Source organism: Rhinolophus ferrumequinum, chromosome 21 (assembly GCF_004115265.2).
Source record: "Rhinolophus ferrumequinum isolate MPI-CBG mRhiFer1 chromosome 21, mRhiFer1_v1.p, whole genome shotgun sequence".
Taxonomy (NCBI): Eukaryota; Metazoa; Chordata; class Mammalia; order Chiroptera; family Rhinolophidae; genus Rhinolophus; species Rhinolophus ferrumequinum.
Window position 1 is genome coordinate 25,020,915 of NC_046304.1, and position 25,407 is coordinate 25,046,321.

The 25,407-nt window shown below is 35.4% G+C and overlaps 1 protein-coding gene across 1 annotated transcript in view; it reads left to right on the forward strand.

Annotated features, from left to right (window-relative positions):
* PPM1D (protein phosphatase, Mg2+/Mn2+ dependent 1D) overlaps positions 1–25,099 on the forward strand; it is a 43,528-nt gene extending 18,429 nt beyond the window's left edge. The window contains exons 3-6 of the mRNA XM_033090516.1: positions 3,673–3,797; positions 15,483–15,673; positions 19,042–19,284; positions 23,602–25,099. Coding sequence (XP_032946407.1) covers positions 3,673–3,797; positions 15,483–15,673; positions 19,042–19,284; positions 23,602–24,153 — 1,111 coding nt within the window. The 3' untranslated portion in view covers positions 24,154–25,099. The remainder of the gene's footprint in view (positions 1–3,672; positions 3,798–15,482; positions 15,674–19,041; positions 19,285–23,601) is intronic.
* Positions 25,100–25,407: the final 308 nt, after the last annotated feature.

The following is a 25,407-nucleotide window of genomic DNA, read 5'->3' on the forward strand; positions in this document are numbered from 1 at the left end:
TGATTATTTTTATCCATGCATTTAAAAAATTAATAGACTTTATTTTTTAGAGCAATTTTTAGGTTCACGGCAAAATTGAGTGGAAAGTACCACAGAGTTCCCGTATACGCCCTGCCTGGTCCTAGTACCGCGTGCAGTGCGCAGCCTCTCCCACTGTCAACATCCTGCACCTGATGGTACATTTGTTACAGTTGGTGACTGTATGTACATTGACACATCATTATCACCCAAAGTCCGTAGTTTATTTTAGGATTGCTCTTGGTATTGTACATTCAAGGGTTTTGTCAAATGTATAATGACATGTATCTACCATTATAGCATCATATAGAATAGTTTCACTGTCCTAAAAATCCTTTGTGCTCTGCCTATTTATCCCTTCTTCCCACCCCTTACTCCTGGCAACTACTGGTCTTGTTATTGTCTCCATAGTTTTGCCCTTTCCAGAATGTCAAATAGTTGGAATCATATAGTATATAGCCCCATGCATGATTTTGTAACATAGGCAGGCATTGGTTATTTTTAAAATACTGGTTTGCTGAGTTACGTAGATCATCCAAATACTGACACATTTTATAATACACTAGCATATCAAGTCATGCAACCTCTCAAAAACTCTACCGTGTATACACATGGTCTTAGTACTATTATGAAAATAATTTTGACCTTGCAGAACCCCTGAAAAGTTCTGGGGGACTCCCCGAGGCTCCTGAACCATATTTTGAGAACCATTTTTCTAGTACTTGTATGGTTTCATCTGTTACATTTTGATTAATCTCTCCGGAATTTTAAAATCTAAGCTATGTAGTAGAGATGCAGATTAAATTTTTTTTTTCTTGATGGCCACTGGTAGCCACTTGAACAATTATACATCTTTTCCTTTACCAGGCATAAAATCCTTCAGTGTGAAGATGACCTCGAGTTTACCCTCTTCTAATAGTGTTTCTCTCATTAAGATAAATATGGAATGTCAGCTCTATTATGAGGCAACATTGCTTATTGTAGAATGACCCTTGAATGGAACTGTATCTGGATAGGGAAGATTTTGAGTGCACTATAAATTTCTGTTGGGAAGCACAGACCTTAGCTGCCCTGTGTACAGGCAGTTTGATTTGTGCAGGGACCAGGAAATCCTGGGTAATTACAAGACACTGATTCCTGAGGCATATGAAACTTACCTGTGGCATATGATGCTCACTAGTTGGGTGGGGATGGGCTGAGGAACTACAAAATAGCTCCTGGGTTTCTGTAAGAGTCACTGCTGAAGATAACCTGACTGAAGCTGCCTGCTGGCATGCTGTGATTCCTGGTCTTGTACCCCACAAAGTTAAATGAGCCTGGTTTTCATGCTATAGTGTGTTTGATTCTATTAAGTGTGAATGTCAGTCTGTATCTGAGACCACTGTTGGGAGTCATGCAAAGGGGACTTTGTAATTATAAACTGAATTCCTGTATTTAGTAGTATCTGGGTCTTTATCTGGACTTTCTATTTTTTTATACTGTATGTTCTTGTACAGTACCATACTTTTTAATCGAGGCTTTATTATAATTTTTAATATTAGTAGGCCTGATCCCTTCTCATTAATTTGTTAAAATTTATTTTTCTTGGCTATTCTTTATTTTTCTGTATAAAATTTTAAATTATATTTTCTTTTTTAATAACTTTTTTAGAGTTTATGTTTTTTGTCTTATCTCTTAAAATACCATCTGGATAGTTGGACAGATGCTCTTTACCATTTGGGAGCAGGTGTCTTTTTGCACAAATTGAGCTGTTTTATTATAAGTTACTTCCTCCTTTCCCTCTGTCTCACCCTAGGCAATTGGCCAGTACTTTTTTCCAGCCTTCTGTTGCTGCTCAGCTCTCTGCGTATCAGGCTGTTCCTTTTGTGTATTCCTTTTAATCATAAGGGATAACAGTGAGGAGTCCAATAAAAGCAGCAGTTTTTTTATACCATTGCTTTGGTGTTTGGATTCTGGATTTAAAACTTTGTTTTAACCAGTATCGTTATTTTGTCTTTTGTTCCTCAAAGACACAGAGACCATAATATTTGTGATTATTAAATATCAAGAGAGGCTTCTAGTAGAGTTATATTGGAAACAATTTGGGTAGCTACTATAATTACGTCAGTATTAAGTCTTATTATTTAGGAAGCAGGTTTAGGAAAGGACAATAGGGCTTAAGGTGTTATGAAGGCAGAATGTTGGAGTCTCTTCCTGACTCATGTTTCATAGATTCTTCTCAGTGGTAGAGTTAGTCTTTACTCTCTGGTTTGCTTTCAACTTTGAAGAAAGCATAAAATAACAAAATGATCACCTTTGATATTCTTACTCCTATTAATGACCTAGAACAATGTTGATTTCAGAATTGTGAATTAAAGTGGTTCTCAAAAGGGATAGTAAATGAGCAACTCTCTTGAATTTCTCTTCTATGTTAACATTGATAATGTTTTCTGATCTTTCTGTACTTCATTCTCCCTTGTGCTGTCCAGTATAGTTGCCACTAGCCGTATCTGGCAATTTAAATATAAATTAATTAAAATTGAAAATTCAGCTTCTCATTTGCACTAGTCACATTTACAGTGCTTAGTACCCACAAATAGCTAGTGTATTGGACAGTGCTGAATATTATTGTCCACTCACCTGCTGTAGAGGAAATAAAATTCCAGATTATAATCAAAGGGTTTCTGGGTACACATGGGACCTGAGTGAGAAGATGTAATTAAAATATCTTAATGTCATCTATCTTTGAGAGTCTTTGGAATTAACTTCTGTCTTATGTATGCATCTGTCAGGTGGGCCTAATATCAGATAGGCTAATACTGTTTCTTGGAAATGTTGTTTGCCACTCTTTAACCCCAACTTTTCTAGCCTTCCAGAGGAAGATTTGTCTTCTACTGATTTTTTTCTAAACATTCAGGAAGATTATGAGTAAATTGATTTAAGGGTCAGCTACCCATTTTATTCATACTAGGCACAAGTTAAGAGACTGTCTCTAATGTTTTTTCTGATTACCTTTTTTGCTCTAAGACTTCACCATACTTCCATGTTTTAGGCAAACTAGAATGTACTGGCTCCTCTGTGTACTAATTACAGATTTCTGCTGCTCCTATGCCAGATTTGTAGGACAATTTTCTTATTCTGTAACTCTTAAATCTACATCTCCACAATTGTTTCCAAAGTATAATCTCACACTTCTAATTATAGAAATATCTAAATCCTAGATATTTCTATTGAAGTATTTCCTATTAATTCCTCAAATCAAAACTATTAAAATTGAAGTTCTGTTTTAAGTACCCTCAGATCTCTCAAAAACTATATAAACTTTCCTTTCCAATTTCTTTTATTATTGTTTAATCCATCTCCCTTTATAACCTCTTCTTCCTCCCCTTAATTTTTTTGTTTTTCTTTTCTGACATATCTATTCATTTTTCTTCCCATTACTTCCATTGCATTCTGTCTAGCCTACCTCAGTAATCTCCAAATTCTCATCTTAATCTGCCCTATTTTATAGTCTTTCTTTTCTGAGCAGGAATTTTGGCTTATGCATATTTATATCTGAAACAAGTCAATATTTTGTGATGATATATCTAATTTTATTAGTTGTTTAACACATTGAGCTACCTTACTTGTCATGTTTTAATCATTTAGAGTATTTATGTGAACTCTATTTTTTAGTGTGATGAACAAGTCTGGGGTGAATCGTGTAGTTTGGAAACGACCTCGGCTCACTCACAATGGACCTGTTAGAAGGAGCACAGTTATTGACCAGATTCCTTTTCTGGCAGTTGCAAGAGCACTTGGTAAGTATGACTTACATTTGGTGAAATCATATTGGATGTTCTACGACATATGGTGGTAAAATGAAAGAGGAGATTGAGAACTAAACCCTTATTTGGTACATAATGGGGATAGAAATACGGTGATATTATATTAAATGCTGTAAAACCTAATTGAGGGGAAGGTTGAAGTATGGATTTCCATGCTCGTTGCTCTTTGATCATGAGTCATGGTCAATGTTTTGCTAATCCCCATCTATACTTAGGGAAGTATTCATATGCTTAGGTTTGATGTTACCCTTAAAACTATTTCTAAATGTTCTTCCGTACTTTAGCCCTTTATATTTCTTTTAAAAGTCTCCAAATCTCTTTTTTTCTTTAGGTAGCAAAGGAAATTGTCCATGACAAAATCAAAGTATTTCCTGGTATACTTGGTTTTGGAAGGAAGACTAGAGGATTATATCTGTTGAAATATCTTACCTTGGATATGCTAGTTAAATTTTTTTCTAAAGAAAATTTCTCTTAGAATTCACCAATTTTTTCCTACTCTCCTTTCCTCGAACAGAAACCTAAGTACCGACTTGGTGCCAGGAACTGCGTTAGGCTTTCGTGAGATAATATAGATATACGCTGTCTGTCCTCATGGAGCAAGACTACATAGTTGGGGAGACAGGCAATAAGGAAGTAAGCTTGTAAAGGAAATAATTACAGATTGGGAAATACCATGAAAGAAACAGGGTCCTGTGATGAAGAATTTAGAAGGGGAATTTAGAAGGGGAAAAACGATTTTAGACAATATGATGGAAATGCGCCTTTGGGAAGTTTTATTTTAGCGCGATTTAATGGCTATTCTTACTATCTCTTATTTATCTTTGGTTATCAAATGCGCATACTCCCAATCTTCATGGAGCCTGTAATGTAGTGGGGGGAATAGGTAATGAGCAAACAAATGAGAAAGTTATTCTAAAAAGTGTCATAAAGAAATTAAACAATATGATGTGCCAGTAATTGGCAGGTGGGATAGTGAGTAGCAGGGGAGGGCTACTTTAGAGAGGATGGTCATTTCAGTAAGACCTAAAAAAGAAGAGGCAAAGAAAATAACAGTCAAAGCAGAGCCATAGCAGTTGTAAAGGCCAGTAAGCAGTTAGTGGACAATTATTGGGGGGAAGGAGTTAGGGGTTGTACAGCATATATTCTCTTTTCCTACTATGAGCAGTTTTAGTTTAGACATTCCTATTCAGGGTCCTATTGTAAAAGATAAAATGTCAGGCATATGACCCCAGCTAGATCAGTCAGATTCTCTATTCTGGACTTTGAATTGTGAATTTATTTAGTAAGGACCAAATTTAAAACCAAAAACCAAAAAAAAAAAAATGATTGGAGTGAATTCAACCTAGTGGTATTGACCTCCTTCAGCAGTGTCCATAGCTGTGGTTGGATTTGCCTACCTAATTGCTTGGAAATGCCCTGTTTCCATTCCTGGTTCTCCAGCTTCTTGTCTATCTGTGAGCTACTTGATTTTCTTCTGAGTTGCCTTTTTGGTCTATTATTCACTTGAGCTGGAAGTTGTCATTTGCAAGCAAAGAATCCTAATGCAGGGAGAAAGAGCTTGATGTCTTTAAGGACCTGGAGCCAGTGTGAGAGAGGAGATAGAGATATAAGATGAAGGTGGAAATGAGGCCTGATTAAGAAGGGCTATACAGGCTAAGGTAAGGAGTGTGGTGAAGACATCATGGGTGGGAGGCAAGAACTAAATCCTACACGGCTTTTTAGATCATGGTAAGGAATTTTATTTTAAGTGCTTTTGGGAAGGGATTGAAGAGAAGTATACCATAGTGGTTAAGAGATAGACTGGAGCCAAAATTTCTAGGTTCCAATCCCGATGCTATTACTTACTGTAAAAACTTGAGCAAATTGCTTAATATATTGGGACAGTTTTTTTCATCTGTAAAGGGAGGCTAATAATGGTACCTACCTCATACTGTTGTGAGTATTGGATGACTTAATACATGTAAAATGCTTAAAATAGTGCCTGGCACATGATAAGTGCTCTATAAGTGTTAGCTGTTATCATTGTTTATTGAAGTAAGGTAGTGACATTATCCAATGTGTTTTTAAAGGATTGTTTTGGCTACTATAATGGCTAAAATTATAGGGTAATAAAATTGGAGGCAAGGATACCATTTAGGGGCCTGTACCAGTATTTTAGGCACTTTATGTATTTTAGAGGTTTCTGCAGAACCAGAAGGCTGTCTGAGTTACCCAGGTCATTTACTCAGTACATATAAGCATGAGATACAATTGATCCTCCAATTGTTAGCAAGGAAAAGAGGGGGAAGGTAACAGTTGGCTGCAGTTTACATTTCAAGTAGATGGCAAATTTTGAGTTGACTACTGCCATTTGTAACATTAGGGAACTTTGAAGGATGGCATTCGAGGCAAGGAGTTACTATTAAAGAGTGGAGGGATTTTTAATGAGGAATTTAACTCATTGGACTGAGGGCAAGGTCTTACTTCAGGTTCAAAAGGAAGGTGAACCTTCAATTTAAAAAAGTGGATGCCAATTTATTTTGTTTACACAAAGTGTGTGCTCCAAGCCTTTCAAGTAGTCCTTGAAACCCTTAAGTGATTGTATAGAGGAAGAGAAGGAACAGGTGAAGGACTGGCAGAAAGGGCAGGAAAACCAACTGGTTTTTCTGTTTCAGACATTCCTCCTCAGTTCAAAGATAACCTCTAGAGTAATTCATACAAGAAGTAATTCAACCCCTGCTTGAATATCGTCATTAATTTTTACTTAATGTTTCAAAGTACAAACTCTTGCATTATTGTACAACTCTAATTGTGAGTTATAATCTGCCTTTATGAATCTTTCAGACATTGATTCTAGTTTTGTGTGCTGAAACAAAAACTGGGCGCAGTATACTTATTTTTCCTTTTGCATAATAAGTCATTTACCTATTCAGAATTGACTAGCATGTTTCTCTGTTCTGTGCTCTGGGCTGATTTTAGACCATTCAGTATTCTTGTCAGATTCCTCTGGATGTGTCCTTCAATAATTGTGGTTCCAGAATTGATATTTTGCAACATGTGGTCTGACCAATTTGAAGTACAATGGAAATATTTAGTACCTGGTACGTGAACATTGTACTTCTAATATTGGAGTCCTAGAATCTGGCTTTTAGTCATACCACATTTGTTAGCTTATTAAGCCCAGATCTCTAGATATTTTTTTTTGAACTGCTACCAGGTCAAGTTTCTCTGTTATGTATCCTGTTAGTTTCTGTTGGGATGGTATGAGGGTAGGGAGATGAGAGTGAATGATAGCAGCATTAGATGAGTTTTTTTGCAGAAAGTATTAATCAGTATAAAGGTATTGATTAATAGATTGGTGGGTATTTGAAGAGAGATCTTGATTGATGTGATATTATATTTTTTCCTTAGCTTGTTTCAACATTCATTAACTACCTGGAGAAAGAAATAGAATTTATAGTCCTCAATTTTGTGTATTACACAAATATTCAAAAGTGTTTAGGCAGCAGGATGTTAGCATTATTTTCAAGTGTCTCCCCACAGATTGCTTTTAGTTGTAAGAGAGTAAAATGATAATTAGAAAGTGGAGAAATCAGGCAACACCTTGATTGGATGATCAGAATTACTAGCACTAAGGAGGACTAGTTGGACATTGTGTGCTTCCAGATATGTGATATGCTAAGGGGACGCAATGTCCCCTATGTAGTACTCTGGCCAAGAATGCATAACCTTGGTCAGTATTACAGGAGGCTAAAGAAATGTTACAAGTAAATGGCTATTCTTGATCCTAGGCTGGATCCTGTAAAGGACATTAGGCCATCTGATAATTTGGAATATGGATGGTAGATGGTAGCTTAGGTAGGTATTAGAGTAAATTTATGAAGCTGGTAACTGTGCTGTGGTTATATAAAAGAATATCCTTAGTCTTAGAGGATGTACGTGGAAGTATTTAGGAGTAAAGGGCCATGATTTAAAATATTTTTTATACGCACATGCACATATATACAATGTTTATATATATGTAGCTAGAAAACAAAGTAAATGGGGTACTTTTTTTTCAATAGTAGGTGAATCTGGGTAAAGAGTATATGGGTGTTCTTTGTCCTATTTTTATTTTAGTAACTTTGTACGTTTGAAATGATCTCCAAATAAAATGTTTTTTAAAGTAGGCTGACAGCAATAATATGAAATTTAATAGGAATAATGTACTAGACTTAAGTTCTGAACATTATTTGGGAGACATCTGCTTTGATAGCATTTCATATGAAAAAGAACTAGGGATTGGTGGACATTAGGTTATGTCCATGCATTTGTTATTATGAAAAACGCTGAAATAAATATATTGTTGTATACGTGTATGAGATGTCTTTAAGATACATAACTAGAAGTGGAATTGCTAGGTTATAATACATTACTCACCAACTGTTAAAATACCATGACACACATACAAAACGATAATATTTCTACAGTAAACAGAGGAGGTCACTTGAGGTTAGTGGTAAGTAGCCTAAAGGTGGTAAGTAGCTACCCAGGTCCCACCCTCCTGAACCAAGATCACACTCAACCCTTCGAGGGCATACCATTTGGAAAACTCAGGAGTTCATAGATACATACATCTTTAGCATTATTAGATACTGTTAAATTTCTCTGGCATAAAAGTGATCATGCCAGGTGATTAAAATCCCACTATGTTAGTTGTCCATTGCTGTCTAACAGAATACTCTCAAATTTAGCATTTTAAAACATTTGTTATCTCACATGGTTTCTGTGGCTCAGGAACCCTTGAATGGCTTACCTAGGTGCTTCTGGCCCAGGGACTGTCACGTGGTTGCAAGAAAGCTGTCAGCTATGGCTGTGATCATCTGAAAGCTTGAATGGGGTTGGACGTTTACTTTTAGGATGGCTTACTCACATGGCTTTTGGCAGGAGGCCTCACTTCCTTGCCCTGTGGGCCTCTTGGTAGGGCTGTTTGATGTGTCTTCTTCATGAGATGGTAGCTAGCATCCCAGAATGAGTGCTCCAAGGAGAGAGAGGTGGTAGCCAATGTGTTTTTATCATCTAGTGTCATAGTCATACATCATCACTTCCTAACAAATAACATATTTTATTTGTTAGCACTGAGTCTCACTAAGTCTGGCCCTCTTTAAGTAGAGGGGAATTAAGCTCTACCTCTTAAAAAAAGAGTATATAAGAATTTGTGCACATATTTTAAAACCACACACAGAGTTACCACTTCTTTAAGATTGTTCATTCATCCAGCAAAACATTAAATGCCTGTTAATGTGCCAGACACTGTTCTAGATTCTGGAGATTCTGCAATAAGCAAAACAGTAAAAAATTCGCAGACCAATGGAACTTTCTCTTTCTAGTAGGGGGAAACATGATAAATTAAAATAAATAAGTAGAATATATATTTTGTTACATAGTGAAAAGTGTTACCATGGGAAAAAAAGCAGGGAATGTTGTGGATGGGGTATAATTTTAAATGGGATTGTCAGAGGAGGTCTGTAAAGATGATATTTGAGTAGAGCTGAGCCATTGAGACCTGTGGGTTTCTGGGGCAAGAGAATTTAAGCAAAAGGAACAACAAATGCAAATGACCTTATTACTTATGGTTTTTGTTTTTGTTTGTTTTTTCATGTTTGTTTGTTTTAACTGAGCAGCTTGAAAGGTAGGAGTTGCCACTAAATGATATAGCAAAGAGTGGTACATTATTTTTAAGGGGAGGTCAGGAATTCAGTTTTGGACAAGTTACTTTGGAGATGCTTATCAGACGTTAGCTAAGTGGTGATGTCAGTTGGTTTCTGGTTATGGCATTGACTGTAGGTGAGATCTCAAGAAGGTAAGTATTTTGTTACATGTCAATTATAACTCAAATTTTTTTTTTTAAAGGTAAGTATTTAAAACACTGTTGATAGTTCAGGTAAGGGAAGACTGAGAAGTGACCATTGGGTGTAGCAATGTGGAGGTCATTGGTGACTTTGACAGAGTATCTTTTAGTGGGATCGTGAAACCGCAGTCATTATTGGAGATGGCTTTAGAAAGAGCTGGAGGAGGAAAATTTGATATAGTAAGTGTGACTCTCTTCCTAGCTGTTTTATTATACAGCGAAGAACAGAAATGGGGCTTTAGCGGGAGCAGAAAGTAAAGGGTCAAGAGAGGATTTGCTGCTATTACTTTAAAAAGGGAAGAAATAATAGTAGTTGATGGGAAGGAGCCACTAGAACAGTGAAAACTCCATGTAGGAGATAAGAGGTAATTGCTATAGTAATGTCCTACAACATTGTGACATAATTTTGTAAACAAATATATGAAAATGAATGAATTTTGATACAAAAAGATTTATGTGGGAGAGATGAAATTTAATAATAAAAAAATAGCTTCTGTTTTTTCTCATTTTACTTTCACATTTTCTCAAAAATAATACCTTTCAGATTTGAACACTTAAGCTAAAAAATGTTTTGATTTTTTTTTGGGGGGGGGAATGGGAACAGGACTTTTATTGGGGAACAGTGTGTACTTCCAGGACGTTTTTATCCTTTCAGTCTTAGTTGTGGAGGGCGCAGCTCAGCTCAAGATGCCGTTGCTAGTTGCAGGGGGCGCAGCCCACCATCCCTTGCGGGATTTGAGGAGTTGAACCGGCAACCTGGTGGTTGAGAGCCCACTGGCCCATGTGGGAATCGAACTGGCAGCCTTCGGAGTTAGGAGTATGGAGCTCTAACTGCTTGAGCCACCGGGCCGGCCCATAAAAAAGGTTTTATCACATTACTTTTTCAGTCTTTATTCTGGCACTTAGGGGAAAATTTTTTTTAAAGCAATAATGGTTCTAGTTTTCTTTTTTAAGTTTAACTTTTGTAAGATAATACTTAAATTGGCCCATGGTAAATTAAATGATAGTATTTAATACCATTATTATGGTTTATAGCCATTTTTCTTCTAGTTTTTGGTGAAAGAAAGGAGTTTGCTTATAAAAATTGGTATCATTTAGGCGCTGATGATAATTATTACTTTAATACAAATGTAGCAAAGGTGCCGTCTAGTGGTTGCTGGATGGAATTGCATGTGAGTCTTGCCAATCATTTATTCTTTGAACAGATACTTGTTGAGTGCACATAGAAGCTTATAGTTTAGAGAAGGGGAGAGGCATTCATAAAATGATCACAAAAGAACTTAACAATTACAACTTTTAAATACTTCTATATGTGCCAAAGAGAACTTAAAATAGGGGTATTTTACCTAGTCGGGCAGGCCAGAAGAATAGGGTTTAAGCTGAGGGCTGAAGAATTACTAGAAGTAAGGAGAGGAAGACAGTGTGTTCTAGGCATAGTAACTGCATTTGTGAACCTCTCGGTGATCGGAGGAAGCATGGTGAATATAAGGGACTTTGATGAAGGCCAGTGTGGCTGGAACAGAGATAATAGGGATAAGGGAAATGGATAAAATGACAAAATGTGCATTCTTATAATCTGGATAAAAGCTGTGTCTTTATCTTAAGAACAAGAGTAAACTATTGCAGAGTTGGATTGGGAAACATATTAACTAGATTTGTGTGTGTTTTAAATTATAGCAAAACACATCTTACATAAAAATTTACCATCTTAACCATTTTGAGTGTACAGTTCAGTGGTATGTAGTATGTTGCATTGTTGTGCAGGCATCACCACCATCCATCTTAAATTTGTGCTATAAAGAGATTATTTTGGTCGCAGTTTTGAGATGGATTAGTGGCAACAGTTGCTGGGATGCTGTCCATGAGAGCCAGCCACAGAGTGGGCTGGGTGCTAAAATTCACTACAGGTAATTCACCACTGGGGTCCTGTGCCACATGCTGGCTGCCATGTGCCACAGGAGCAAGCAGAGAACATACTGAAATCAGAAGAAAGGCCTCTTTCTCCTCTGGTGTTCCTCCAGTGCCCCCACTGAAGACAAAAGGAAAATGGCCATTGAACAGACAACCAACAACGCCTGCCACACTGTCTGAGGGCCCCTTCCTTTGGTATGTATAGGAATGGCATTCTGTAGGCCTATTTTGGTGTACAAACACTAGGTCAATAATAAAACAGTTCAAGGCCCAATTCTGATCCTTGTTAATTTGATTTTAGGTAATGCCATGTAGATTCCCTGAGCTGGTAGAATAAGGGAACTTGCTATACATCACGTTCCTAAATCTGGCTATGGATCCGACTCATCTGGAGAGTTTGTTAAAAGTTCAGGTTCTGGAAACTTTTACTGGCAATTTTAAAGCAATTTGGGCATCAAAACAACAACAGGAAAAAGTTACAACATTGAAGGGGAAAAAGAATTCATGAGTCCATGCTGATACTAAAAAGATTATAAAGAAGTAGAGAGAGGAATGGAAAGCTCTTTTTAAGAAAAGACAACTTATACAGTTCAAGTGTTCTAATTCTATCATCAGTTTACAACCATCACAGTAACAATTGATTCATGCAAAAATCATTAGTGGACGATAAAATGTGGTGTATTTTTGAGTATTCACACAGGGTATTTCACACAGTCTCAAACTGTCACCATACAGATTACTTATCAATTACAAAAAGAAAAGGTCACCTTTACGTGCTGGTAGACAGCACTTTAACAAATGATCAAGCTTCGCATAGCTAATAATGGGGCAGACCGACACATTGTGCTTTATAATATGATAAACCGAGGAGGACACGGCTTCAGCAATGTAGTGTTCTGGCCCCCAAAAAGTTTAACCTGAACACAAACCCTTATATCTAGCATGAGACCACGAGGAAACAAATCTAAATTAAGGATCACTCTGCAAAAACATCTGGCCTGGACTCTTCACAATTATCAATGTCATGAATGACAAAAACAAACCAAAGAACCTAGAGAATTGTTCTGGGTTAAAAGCAACTTAAAAAAAATATGACAACTAAATGCAATGAGTGGTCCTTGAGTGGATCCTCAATATTGAAAAAGCATTATTGGGACAACTGAGGAAATTTGAACAAGGATTTTATATTACACAATATTGAATCAATATGAAATTTCCTGTGTGGTTATATAGATGGAGCATCCTTATGCTTAGGAGATAAATGCGGAAATTTTAATACTTGGAGATGAAGTGTCTTGATGTCCACAGCATAATCTTGCTCAAATGGTTCAGCTGGTTCAGCAAATAAATAAAACCTCCTTTATCTACAAATGGTAACATAGAAAATCTCAAAGAATCTTCCAAAAAGCTGCTAGAATTAGTAAATTAATTCAGCAAGGTCACAAGATCCAAATTCAACACACACAATCAATTCTGCTTTTATGTACTAGAAATGAACAATTCAAAATGGAAATTTAAATAACTAGCAAAAACATAAACACTTAGCTGTCATTTAATAAAATATTTATTTCCAAATGGATCTACAGATTCAGTGCAATTCCAGTCAAAACCCAGATTCAGAAATTTAAGCTAGGTGAAACGAGCCCTTCTTGAAATGTATTGAGGGTTAGTGAGAAAGAAAGAAAGAGATTGGTAAGATACTGGGAACTCGTGATTTTTGGAGTTGTCAGTAAAAGAATAATTGTAAGCTTGAGGGTGATTTTCCAAAGGGGAGTGTACATATGCGAGTATGCTTGTATATATATCTATAGATCTAGGTATCTATAGAAGGATCAGTACTCGAAGTGGAGAACTGGGAAGGATGGGGATAAGAAGAGAGATTTTTTTCATTGTATACCCTTTTGTATCTTTTGGGTTTTGTATCATGTGAATACGTTACCGATTTAACAACTAATTTTACAATATTTTCGGATTTATAAAGATACTAATGTTTATACATGAGATATTGTGATCCTTCTTCAAGGTCATATAATCTGCATTAGATTGAAAGTTGGAATTGCTTTTTTCACTAGATGTTAAGTTTAGACATATTAGGGATTCTGCTTTATATAAACTTATGTTCTTACTTGGCGTGGCAATATTAATTCCAAATAATAGGAAGAAACTGCTCTTGAAAATTATAATCAACATTTATGAACTCTGTAATTGCTGCCTTAGTATTTATCTTAACTATTTCCATGTTTCTTTTTATAATTGCATCAGCCAGGGAGCTTTGTTTTACTGGTATAAAGAGGTAAATGTGTCTGTATGAGCTGACCTGGGCTATAATTGGCTTTTAATGGTAGCATGTGTTCTCTTTCGCTACTCTGAAGGATGAATTGCCCCTTTCAAGAGGCTGGTTTTGCAGTGAATTTTGCTATTTTAGAGTGGAGTAATTGATTTGAATTATTTTTTCTTGGACTCTAAGCATGTTTGAATTGGCCAATATTTCTGATGGGAGGGAATAAAGAAGTTTAAATAAGGGAAAGGACAAAGAGCTTCCTCTTGCTTAACAAAAACTCAGACCTGCTGAAAGGAGTGAAAAACTACGTATTTACCCTTTTGTGCAAAAACTTTTTGCTTTTAATTTAGGTCTTTCCCCAAAGTACTTCACAACAAATAAAGGGGCAAAAATTTATATATTTTCCTGTCTCCTCCTTCCCTAGTTTTTGGGAGCAAAAGAAAGGTTTATATTGTTCTACTTACTTTGTCTTACGTATCACAGGAGAGTAGATGGTTTCCATAAAAAATTTTTTCTGTTTCAGTTTTATTGATCTTTTTGATAGGTTGAGTCAACAAAAAGTTATTTTCTGTTGACTATTTTGAGGTTTATATCTAATAGGTCTAAAAGGGTAAAGGTTAGGCCTTGTTTTATGTGGAGCTAACAAAGGAGGAGGATAACCTTTTTTTCTGGCTCACTGAAGGATGAACTCTTATCTCCAAAGACTGGTCATATGGTAGGTTAAGTTTTGATGTCGGTACTTTCTTGGTCTAGGGGTTAACAGGAGGATTTCGAATAGCCACTAGGATTCCTTAGAGCATGTTCTCCCATCTTATCTTCATAATTATCTTGTTTAATCTTGGCCCTTTGCTCTGCCTTATACAGTTCAGAATCAGCTAGTCAAATTCTACAAAAATCCTTTTGGGATTTTGGCTTGAATTACATTGACTTCATAGATTATTTTTGGAAGAATTAACATTTTATGGTGATAAGTCTATCTATGAATATAGTTTATTTCTCCCATTTATTCAGATAGTCATTTTTAATGTTTTGGAATCTAATTGTATAATCTTGTTCATAAAAGACTTAGGTACCTTTTATTCAATTTATTTCTAAGTACCTTACATTTGATTCACTATAAATAGAATTGTTTAAAATTTTGTATTTTCTATTTCTTGCTATATGTAAAAATACAGTTGACTTTTATATGTTGGGTTTGTGTTTAACAACCTTGCTAGATGTTCCTATTCTGATAATTTATTTCTTTATTGTTACCCATGTAGAAAGAAAATTATCTGCAAATAATGTTGGTTTTATTATCTCCTTTCCAATTCATATAACTGATTTATTTGTATTATCTTACTGTGCTGGGAAGTGTAGTAGGGGAAGGGAAGTGGTATAGAAGGCATACTTTTATCAGGTTAAGGAGTTACCTTTATCTCTAGTTTGCTAGGAAGTTTTTTTTTTCCACTTTTAGTATCAGTGGATTTTGAATGTTATCAAACACTTCTCTGCACCTATTGAGATGAACATATTGATTTTTCTCCTTTAGTCTGTTGATGTGATACTATTAGCTTGGAAATAATACTTGTTGTTTCTTCTGCTCCCTGCCCCCTAGGTGATTTGTGGAGCTATGATTTCTTCAGTGGAGAGTTTGTGGTGTCACCTGAACCAGACACAAGTGTCCACACTCTTGATCCCCAAAAGCACAAGTATATTATCTTGGGGAGTGATGGACTCTGGAATATGATTCCACCTCAAGATGCCATCTCAATGTGCCAGGACCAAGAGGAAAAAAAATACTTGATGGTGAGAAGTGACTCAATAATTTGATATTATTGTGTACATGTTGTTCTGGTACTTTTGTCAGGGGTCTTGAATATGAACTAAGGATGTTCACCTTAAGTAGATTTTTGCATTTGCCTGTTTCTAGAAGTAAAACATAGATCTTACAGCTCATTAGGAGAATGAGACAGGAAATAAATAAACAAAACATCACCACTGGCTTCATTATGAACAGCCCTTGACTGCTGGCCTATGAAACCTCGCCAGTCCTTTTGTAATTCACTTACCATAAAATTTACCTTTTCAAAGCATATAATTCAGTGGTTCATAATATATTCTCAAAGTTGTGTAAGTATAACTACTATCTAATCCCAGAACATTTTCATCACTGCCCGCCCCTCCCCCCCGCCTCCCCCACATAACAAACCCCATAACCATTAGCAATTGCTCACTGTCTTCTGCTACCTCCACCCCCTGGCAATCTCTAATCTTTCCGTCTCTTATTTGCCTGTTTTGGATATTTCTTATAAATGGATCATATAGACAAGAGAGAGAAAAAACATAAACATTTCAGTGGCATGGTGAGACGAAAAGCCAGTTTGTAATGAATTGGGAGAACCTATTTATACATGCCAAAGTGTTTTTAGAATGAGTATTGAAGGAAGCATCCATGTAACAATATTTAGAACAAGTGTTACGAGAACTGAGAGGGAGAAGATAGGAACCTAGGGAAGACTATAAGGAAGGTTGATGGATGAGAGTGATATTTGAGCAAGTCTTAAAATTAGGGTTGAATTTACCTGGTAATAGATCAGAGGAGGAGCTTTCCAGATAAAGGAATAGGATGTGTAAAATCAAAGAGGAGAGACAAGTATGACATACTCAAGTTTCACAAATAGCTTGATGTGACTGCACTATAGGAGGCACAAAGGTTTTAAATGGTCTGTTATGAAGTTAGGTCTTTCTAGTCAGGTAGTAGTTACTGAAAAGCTGCATTTTAGAGAGTTTACTCATTTGCAGTGTGGAATATAAAATAGAGGGTAGGTATTGGACGTGAGGAGTCTATTTATTTGGAGGTATAGGAAAACCATCTAGCCTCTTAAAATGAAATTGATACAGCATTGGCTATGAAAGAGAATGGAGGGGGGAGCAATGATTATGAATCCTCCAAGAGAGGGTGAATTTTGATGAGGGGAGTCTTAGTTGTAATGTGTGTCTTTGCCTCGTCACATGTTGATTCTTATTGCCAGTGTAAATTTTTGTATTAATGGATCTCTTAGGCTTCATCTTTGGAGGCTTCTGTTATGTTCCAAATAAGACATTTTGCAAGCTTGATCTGAGGCAGCAATGATTTAAAAAAAAATAACAATATATACACACAAGAACAAAAGAAATACATGAATGGTAGAATTGACAGAACATGGGTTTTTAAGGAGGGAGAATATGACACTCAAATTTCTGACTGTTGACTGGTAGTTATTATCAAGAAGAAACACATTATTTTTTAGGAAAGGGGAGATAATTAGTTCAGATGGAGGCATGCTGAATTGGAGATACCTGTGGTTCATCTAGATATTTTCAGTAGGCGGTTAGAAATATTTTAGAGAGAAGCCTGGAAATACTAATTTGAGTGCTAATAGGAGTTAGTTAAAGCTGTGACAATTTGAGATCAGCTAGTGAGACTGGTGGAAGAAAAGGACATGATATTAGGGGGATTCAAATCAGCAGAAACAGTGAGCTGAGGGAAAGATTCAAGTAAAGAGTGGAAATGGCTTATATAGATTTCTTTTTTATGGAGCTTTGCTGGAAAGGGAACCAGGCACACTAAAAAGTGAAAGGTAAGAGTCCTTCAGTGAGTTCTCACAGAGCCACTGTTTGGAGAGTGATGAAACATGTGCACTGGAGAATTTGATAGATTCATGAATTAGAAATTAATGCTGCCTTTCATCAATTGTGAGGTGCATGTTTATTCGTATGAGCAAGGGGGAAGAGTGCCAGTGTTTAAAAAAAATCATTACAAAGTGGTGCTTGTGTTGGGAATGCAAGGATGACTTAATGTGAAGGTTTTAAACAAAGCAGCTGAGAGGAGTTACTGCAATTCAGCATCGTTGATGTGTTGAAATACTGTAGCATGCTCAAGATCAGACAAGCCCAAGTAAAGGTTGCCTGTTTCTTCAAGGAAAGGATGAAGAACCCCAGTTCTTTATCCAGTTTAAATATATACACTTCAGGGACATAGATAACAGCCAAAGGACTTAACTTCAGGGACATAGATAACAGCCAAAGGACTTATATTATATTATATTATATATTATATATATATGTAAAATGCTTATGGTACCATATAGTACATTATATATTGTATAGTATACATATAGTACGGTACATTTTTTGTACTTAAGAGTATATTATTATATACTATTTCCATATGTAGTTCATGGTACATTTCTTTTTCAACCATTTCCGCTCATCATTCACTTATTTCTAGAGGTACTTTTAAAGACAGGTAGCCTTATTTTCTGGAGCGCATCATTTTCATTTCTGTTCTCTGAAACTTAGCGATTATTGACTCCATGTGTGGTGCTGAAAGTTTTCTTTGACGCCCCATTTGTTTGTATAACATAAGGTCATTCAAGTTTTTTCTCTTAACTCTTTTCTATTGGTATGTATTTGATCTCTATACCATAAACACTTACTGTGTTGCTTTTTTCTTCATATGAGTGACATTGACGATTTTTATATGTATGTATAAGAGTCATTTGGGGCGGCTGGTTAGCTCAGTTGGTTAGAGCATGGTGCTGATAACACCAAGGTTGCCGGTTTGACCCCTGCGTGGGCCACTGTGAGCTGCGCCCTCAATAAAAACCAAAAAAAATAAAGTTTAAAAAAAACAAAAAAGTTATTTATAGTTCCTTGCCTCTGAATTCTGTTCATGTCCTTTGACAATTTTTATTTTGGGTCATTTTTTTGATGTGCATAATCTCTTATTTTAGGAGCAAATTGATGCTTTGCAATGAATTTTTTTTCCCCATGCCCGATTATCTCATTTGTTAAGTTTACCTGTAATAACTTGATGTTTACTTCCCTTTTTATATAACTACTATATAACTTTTCCTTAATAACTAATTAAGGTTGTTACTCTGAAGACCAAGATTCTTGCAACCAGAAAGATAAAACGTACAGGTGAATTTTAACCACAGGATAAAAGGCCTTCTTTTATTTTAAAATTTAGAGTAATAATACTATTTTAACATAGTTTTGGGCTCTGTGGATAATATTTGAAAGTAATTAATTGATTTAGGCCATATGGAACACCTCATTTTTAATTTGATACAGGTATAGTGGTGACTAAATTTGAGTTGTTACCTTCCTTCTCCTTGTTTCAAATATAGGGTGAGCATGGACAATCTTGTGCCAAAATGCTTGTGAATCGAGCACTAGGCCGCTGGAGGCAGCGAATGCTTCGTGCAGATAATACTAGTGCCATAGTCATCTGCATCTCTCCAGGAGTGGGCAGTCAGGGAAATTTCACCAATGAGGATGAGCTCTATCTGAACCTGACTGATAGCCCTTCCTATAATAGTCAAGAAGCCTGCCTGATGACTGCTTCCCCAAGTTCTACACCACCAGTCAAGGTACAGAGTTCTATAGTATTTAAGTTGTTTTAATATAATTTCTTTGGTTAGTGTTGCCTGAAAACAGTTTTCAGATTCCTTGTATAATAGGATTTTGGATTTGAACTAGGTTCAAGAAAGTGATGGGTCCTTGTCATGTAACTCCTGGTGCGAGCCATTTTCACATCGGTACATGCTAATATGAATGCCAACTATGTGTACAGCATCTAATAGAAAAGTGATTAGATGTGGCTCTTGAAGAATATTAATAACATTTGGAACTTACTGATCCTTTTCTGACACTATGAACATTTGTAATCATTTACATTTGTGAAGCACTTTCATATATATTTCATTTGAATTTCATAATCCAGAAAAGGAAATAGTACAGATCTTATTCCATTTTATAGATAATAAGATACAGAGATTAAACAGTTTAAATAGGATCATACAGAATAAAAATTGAACTGGACCTTAGAATATCAAATCTTAGAACTGGTTGTTTCTTAACATGGATAAGAATCATCATTCCTATTTCTTGTTCATATTAATATTGAATGAGTTTAAGATATGCTGTGAAATAAAATGGTTCTGTTTTTTCATTTCTCTGATTTTATCCCATTTTTTTCCTACTAAAAATTAATACTACTTTTAACTGCTTTGATATATCTATCCTTCTCAATGTGTTTTCATAAGACTGACCATTAAAATGGGAAATACAGTGAAATTGTATGTCGTGTACTCAGGCAGTCTTTTAAGGTTTTCAAAGCTACACAGTATAGAGAATTTAATTAATTTTGGGTATTGTGATCCTATTTTCAGTACTTGGAAATTTACTGTTACTGCTTTTTTTTTTAATACTTCACATATACCCATGTGTATACACATTTTAAGAAATAAAAACTGTATTAAAATTGTAATACTCAATATCTACTGGTAACAAAAGATGAATACAAGTCACGTTTGACTTCTGCAATTACAAGAGGTACTCAAAGTGGTTACCATCAGCGTCCAGACACTTCTGATTATGGCGAACTACTTACTGCTTGAGCAACACTGACCAAAGTGTCCACTTGAATACATTTTTTTGGCACCCCCAGTATATATGTGTACATGTATATATTTTTTTCTCACATGAACTTTTCATTTAGAAATTGGAAAATTAATATTTTATATTTATTTTCTTAAAAGAATTTCTTGTCAAAGCTGTTTTGACTTTGAAAACCCTTGAATAATAATGCAGATTAAAACCTTTTAAAGTCTCTTCATTCTGAGTTGTGAAGGAGCTCTTGTTCATTTGAGAATTTGCCTATTTCTGAATTTAAATGTATTCATTACTTTCCTGTTCCCTAATGTATTTGTATTTGAATGACTGACTTTTAGGCAGAATAGAGAAGGAGGCATTAGGGTGGTGGGAAGGAGAGGGGACAGAGAATATTTTGATAGGAATAAATATTCTTAATATCAATCTCAAATAAAAATTATTGCAGTCTGCTGATCGGCATTAGTAAAATTGTACATAGATTGCACATAAAATATGTTTTAAAATTATTTCTAAAGTCCTGAGAAATAATGATCTAATAATCATATTAAACAGTAAAGATAAGGAGATTTGCATATGCACCAACTTATACATAGATAAGATTACTTGTTAACCAATTGGCCCCACCCAAATACGGGAAAACATTTAGAGCCATTCAGAATAATTAGTATTGTTGGCTCTGACTTAAGTAAATAAAGGCTATTTAATTTCTGCTTAAGAAATTGTGGTTTGTTTTGTTTTTAATCATGATTAACTTAACCAAGAGTACCCACAAGTATCTCTGATTTATTTTATTATTATTATTATACAGTGGTACCTCGGTTTTTTAACGTAATCCATTCCAGAAGACTGTTTAAGTTCTGAAACGTTTGAAAACCAAGGCACAGTTTCCCCATAGAAAGTAACGCAAAATGGATTAATCTGTTCCAGACCTTTAAAATCAACCGCTAAAACTGCAAATTCAGCATGAATTTTGCTATCTAATACCATAGATCCATAAAATTTATGGTGTTTGTAAACCGAAATGTTCGTCAACAGAGACGTTTGAAAACCGAGGCACCACTGTAATCCCATGTTTGGTAATATCTAGATGAATATAATGGCATTTTGGTTAATTTTGAATGGTTTTTAAGACTTACCCACATTTAGAGTAGACATTTGAGACTAGGTTTATCTGTCTATAGACATATCAACTTCTGGTGAATCCTAAGGTAAATCAGCAGTCAGATCTTTGTTTTGAGATGGGTTAGTAGAAGTACCTCTGTTTAAGTGATATATTACTGTGGCACACATTTCTCCATGCTTTCTTCAGGGCAAGACTAAATTTACTGATTTTTACAACCCAAGAGCTATAGGAAGAAGGAATAAAGAATAGAGTTCTTTCAGACTTAGTTTCAGTTGTTATCTAGGCACAATTTGTAATTAGTTGTTTGATGTCGGGTTGATAGGTGGAGCAAAAGTCGATCTCTGAAGTAGTGAAACTTTTAAAGTATGTATTTTTAGGAGATAATCTCCCAATATCACAAGTGCTTTATGAACATGTAAGAAGGACTAGCAATACAAGTAATTAATGGGGTGAGCCTAAGAAGTCCAAACAGTTGCCTGTGCTAACACATGCAATGTATTCCCACAGAATGCCAATAAAAAGAGAAGGAAAAGAAAAAGTTCAAGGAGAAAGTGGGGGAAGAAAAGCCAGCGCACCTGTAGTGTCAGAATAATAATCTGTGAATTTAAAAAGACACAGCACAACAGAAATTACAATAAATTGTGTTAACTCTGAAGTCGTCCTATTGTTTTTCTTTTATAAAAGAATTCCATCTAACATCTAACTTTGCTATACAAACTAGAACAATATATTCTATTTCTATAAATGGCTTGATTAGTACCATTTTTCTTGACTAAATTAGTGGCGTGATTATTTGGTAGTAGGAAGCCTTCTATCTACAGAACTTATCTGCTACCTGGTCTTGTTGCAAATTCTTTTTCTATGTTTAAGCAGGATAAACCCTTGGTCAACAGTTACATATGACTAGATATAGTTTTCTGTGATCAGCCAAAACATGCTTGTGACCAGGGTAGGTATTCTAATCAACCTAATGCAGAGGGGTAAACTCACATACAACTCTTGGTGTTGATATTATTGAAAGCCATATGTAAATTTTCTATAACAGAGACTGTCATGTTAACCATTGTCAACACTGGTACTTTGAAATAAGGTTGCTGCCCACCATCTAGTCAGTGTTAAAACAGATCCAAAGAATTGGGATTTCAATAAACTATGCAGTGTAAAATAAAGAAACCAATGACCCCAGAAAGAAAGAATACATTCTTAATTTTGTTTTAAAAAAGAAGTAATCTATTTGGGGCAGTACTGAATTAAGAACTAGGGTTTCTTATCTCCAGTCTCCATTGGACCTAAAGTCATTATATTTTTTTCAGTAAAGCAAGTTCATGTTTATGGTTAGATTGAAATGCTTTTAGGTGGCTTCAATTTCCCTTTTTTTTAAATTCTAGAAACATTAAAGGAAACACTCTTATAAATATGCTTTTACATAGCACTTTTTGGAAAGGTGGTTTACTCCTAGGAGATTTCATATCAGAGGAAGACCAGATAATATGTCCTCACCATTCTACAAAAGGGTTTACTTAGCCTTTTCAGAATATATTAATATTTTGACAACTTTTATTTGATTAAAAAAGGAAATGATTGAGGGAAATGTTACCTTGGGGAGAGAGAGTATTTATGCTTAAACTCTGTCCTTGAGAAACTATTAAGACAATGATTTTATAAAGTAGTATTATAGTGGAACATTGGGTTTGCTTAGAATGATCTTACCTGTCTAGAGATGGGAGGATCTTCTGAGTATATGCAGATCTAGAGCACTACAGCTAAGGGAGTGTTCAACATATCTGAAACCCCTGCGAAGCTTTTAAAAAACAATACTTGAAAGTTTCCATATGATTTTCATTTACTTCTTTGAGTTTTGTCCCAGCCATGCTCAGTAGGTTCCCATATATTCTGCTTTTCTCAAATCACAGAACAGTGTCTAGTGTTGGGGAGATGGGTGTAGAGCACCAATCTGAGTTTCCTTATGACATAGTTGCTTTAATATTGCCCTTCACATCTTTCATGCTATTAATATTCAGAAATTAAACTATAGAAAGTAGGAAATAAACCACAAAAAAAAATCCCCACCAAGTTTGTCATTGAGCCTCATGAAACTCCATCTCCCCAGCAGTTATGCTGAATTCCGGGACAAATTATATCTTATTTGGTTTACCTTTTTGTCTTTCAGTCACTGGAGGAGGACCCGTGGCCAAGGCTGAACTCTAAGGACCATATACCTGCCCTTGTTCGTAGTAATGCCTTCTCAGAGAATTATTTAGAAGTCCCCACTGAGATAGCTCGAGGGAATGTCCAGGCTGCCGTCATACCCTCAAAAGATCCAGAGCCACTTGAGGAAAATTGCACAAAAGCCCTGACTCTAAGGATACATGATTCTTTGAATAACAGCCTGTCGGTTGGCCTCGTGCCTACTAACTCAACAAACACCATCATGGACCAAAAAAATTTAAAGCTGTCAACTCCAGGTCAGATGAAAGCCCAAGAAGTTGAAAGAACCCCTCCAGCAAACTTTAAAAGGACATTAGAAGAATCCAACTCTGGCCCTCTTGTGAAGAAGCATAAACGAAATGGTTTAAGTCGTAGTGCTCAGCCTGCAAGCCTCCCCACAACCTCGCAGCGGAAGAACTCTGTTAAACTCACCATGCGACGCAGACTTAGGGGCCAGAAGAAAATTGGAAATCCTTTACTTCACCAGCACAGAAAAACTGTTTGTGTTTGCTGAACTGTATCTGGAAAATGTTTGGTTTTTTTCCCAAATTTAAGATACCAGAAGGCTTTTTGAAGTTGATGCCGAAGTTGAAATTTTGTAAAGGGACAAAATAAAAATAACATACAGTTTGACTTTTTGAAATTCAGCGATTTTACCCTGACCTTGTACTTGCTTGTATTATAAATGTGAATTTTGTAGATGTTAGAGTATAAGTTGCTGTAAAATGTGTGTAAATTTGTATCCTTCACACAAACGCAATCTCTTACTCTGTTACTCAGTAAATGTAACAACAGGACTAAGGGTTAAACAAAAATCAAAAGACTCTTATTAGATTTTAGAAATACATTTAAACTTTTAAAAATGCTTATTAATAAGTTTGTATAAGTCACTTGTGATGAAAACTACACAACTTTTTAAAGTAAATTATTAAGCAAACTGGAAAAGTGATGTATTTTCATAGTGACTTGTGTTCTGCTTAATGTTTCTTAGAGACAACTAGTGTCTTTTAAAAATTATTTTTTATTTCTAATTTCATAATTCAGAACTAAATTTTTCATAGAAGCAGAAGTGTTGAGCCATGCTCAAGTAGCTGGGTATTAGTCTTTTTGTCCTAATAAAATACTATGCAGTATCTTATTTCAGTAGCATTTTTGTAAAACATTAATCATCAGATATGCTCACCAGATCTTTGGAGTAAAAAGAGATGTGTTTTTCTAACACATCTCCACCCCGGAGATGCTTTTCTCAACCATCCCGGACATTCAGTGGCATTATTAGGTCTTAAAGTAGTTAGTGGTTGCATAAAATATGTGAAGTTTTCCTTGCTATTCAATAACAAATGGTGCTGCTAAATTCCCAACTTTTCTTAAATTATTTTATATTTCGTACAGTTTTCATTGATTATATGGATATATGTTTGTTCATCTAATAAATCAGTGAACTGTTCATGATGTTGCTGGAATTTTGTTGGTTTTAATGATACATATGATCTTTCTGTTGTGCCATAATCATGTTTTTAGAGTAACAATTTAAAATACATGTAATCTTCATTTTTGCACTCTTGACTTTAATTTAGAATACATTGAAATGGCTAACTATCTAACTGTAAGCATATGGTTAAGTCAGTTAGGACTTATCAGCATTTGATGAAATATGTATGAGCAATTAAAAATGAATAAAATTGTACTTTGGTAATATAGAAAAAAACTAAAAAGAACTAATAGTAAAACATAAGAGTATATCATTTTGGTGTAGTGAATTGTTCTA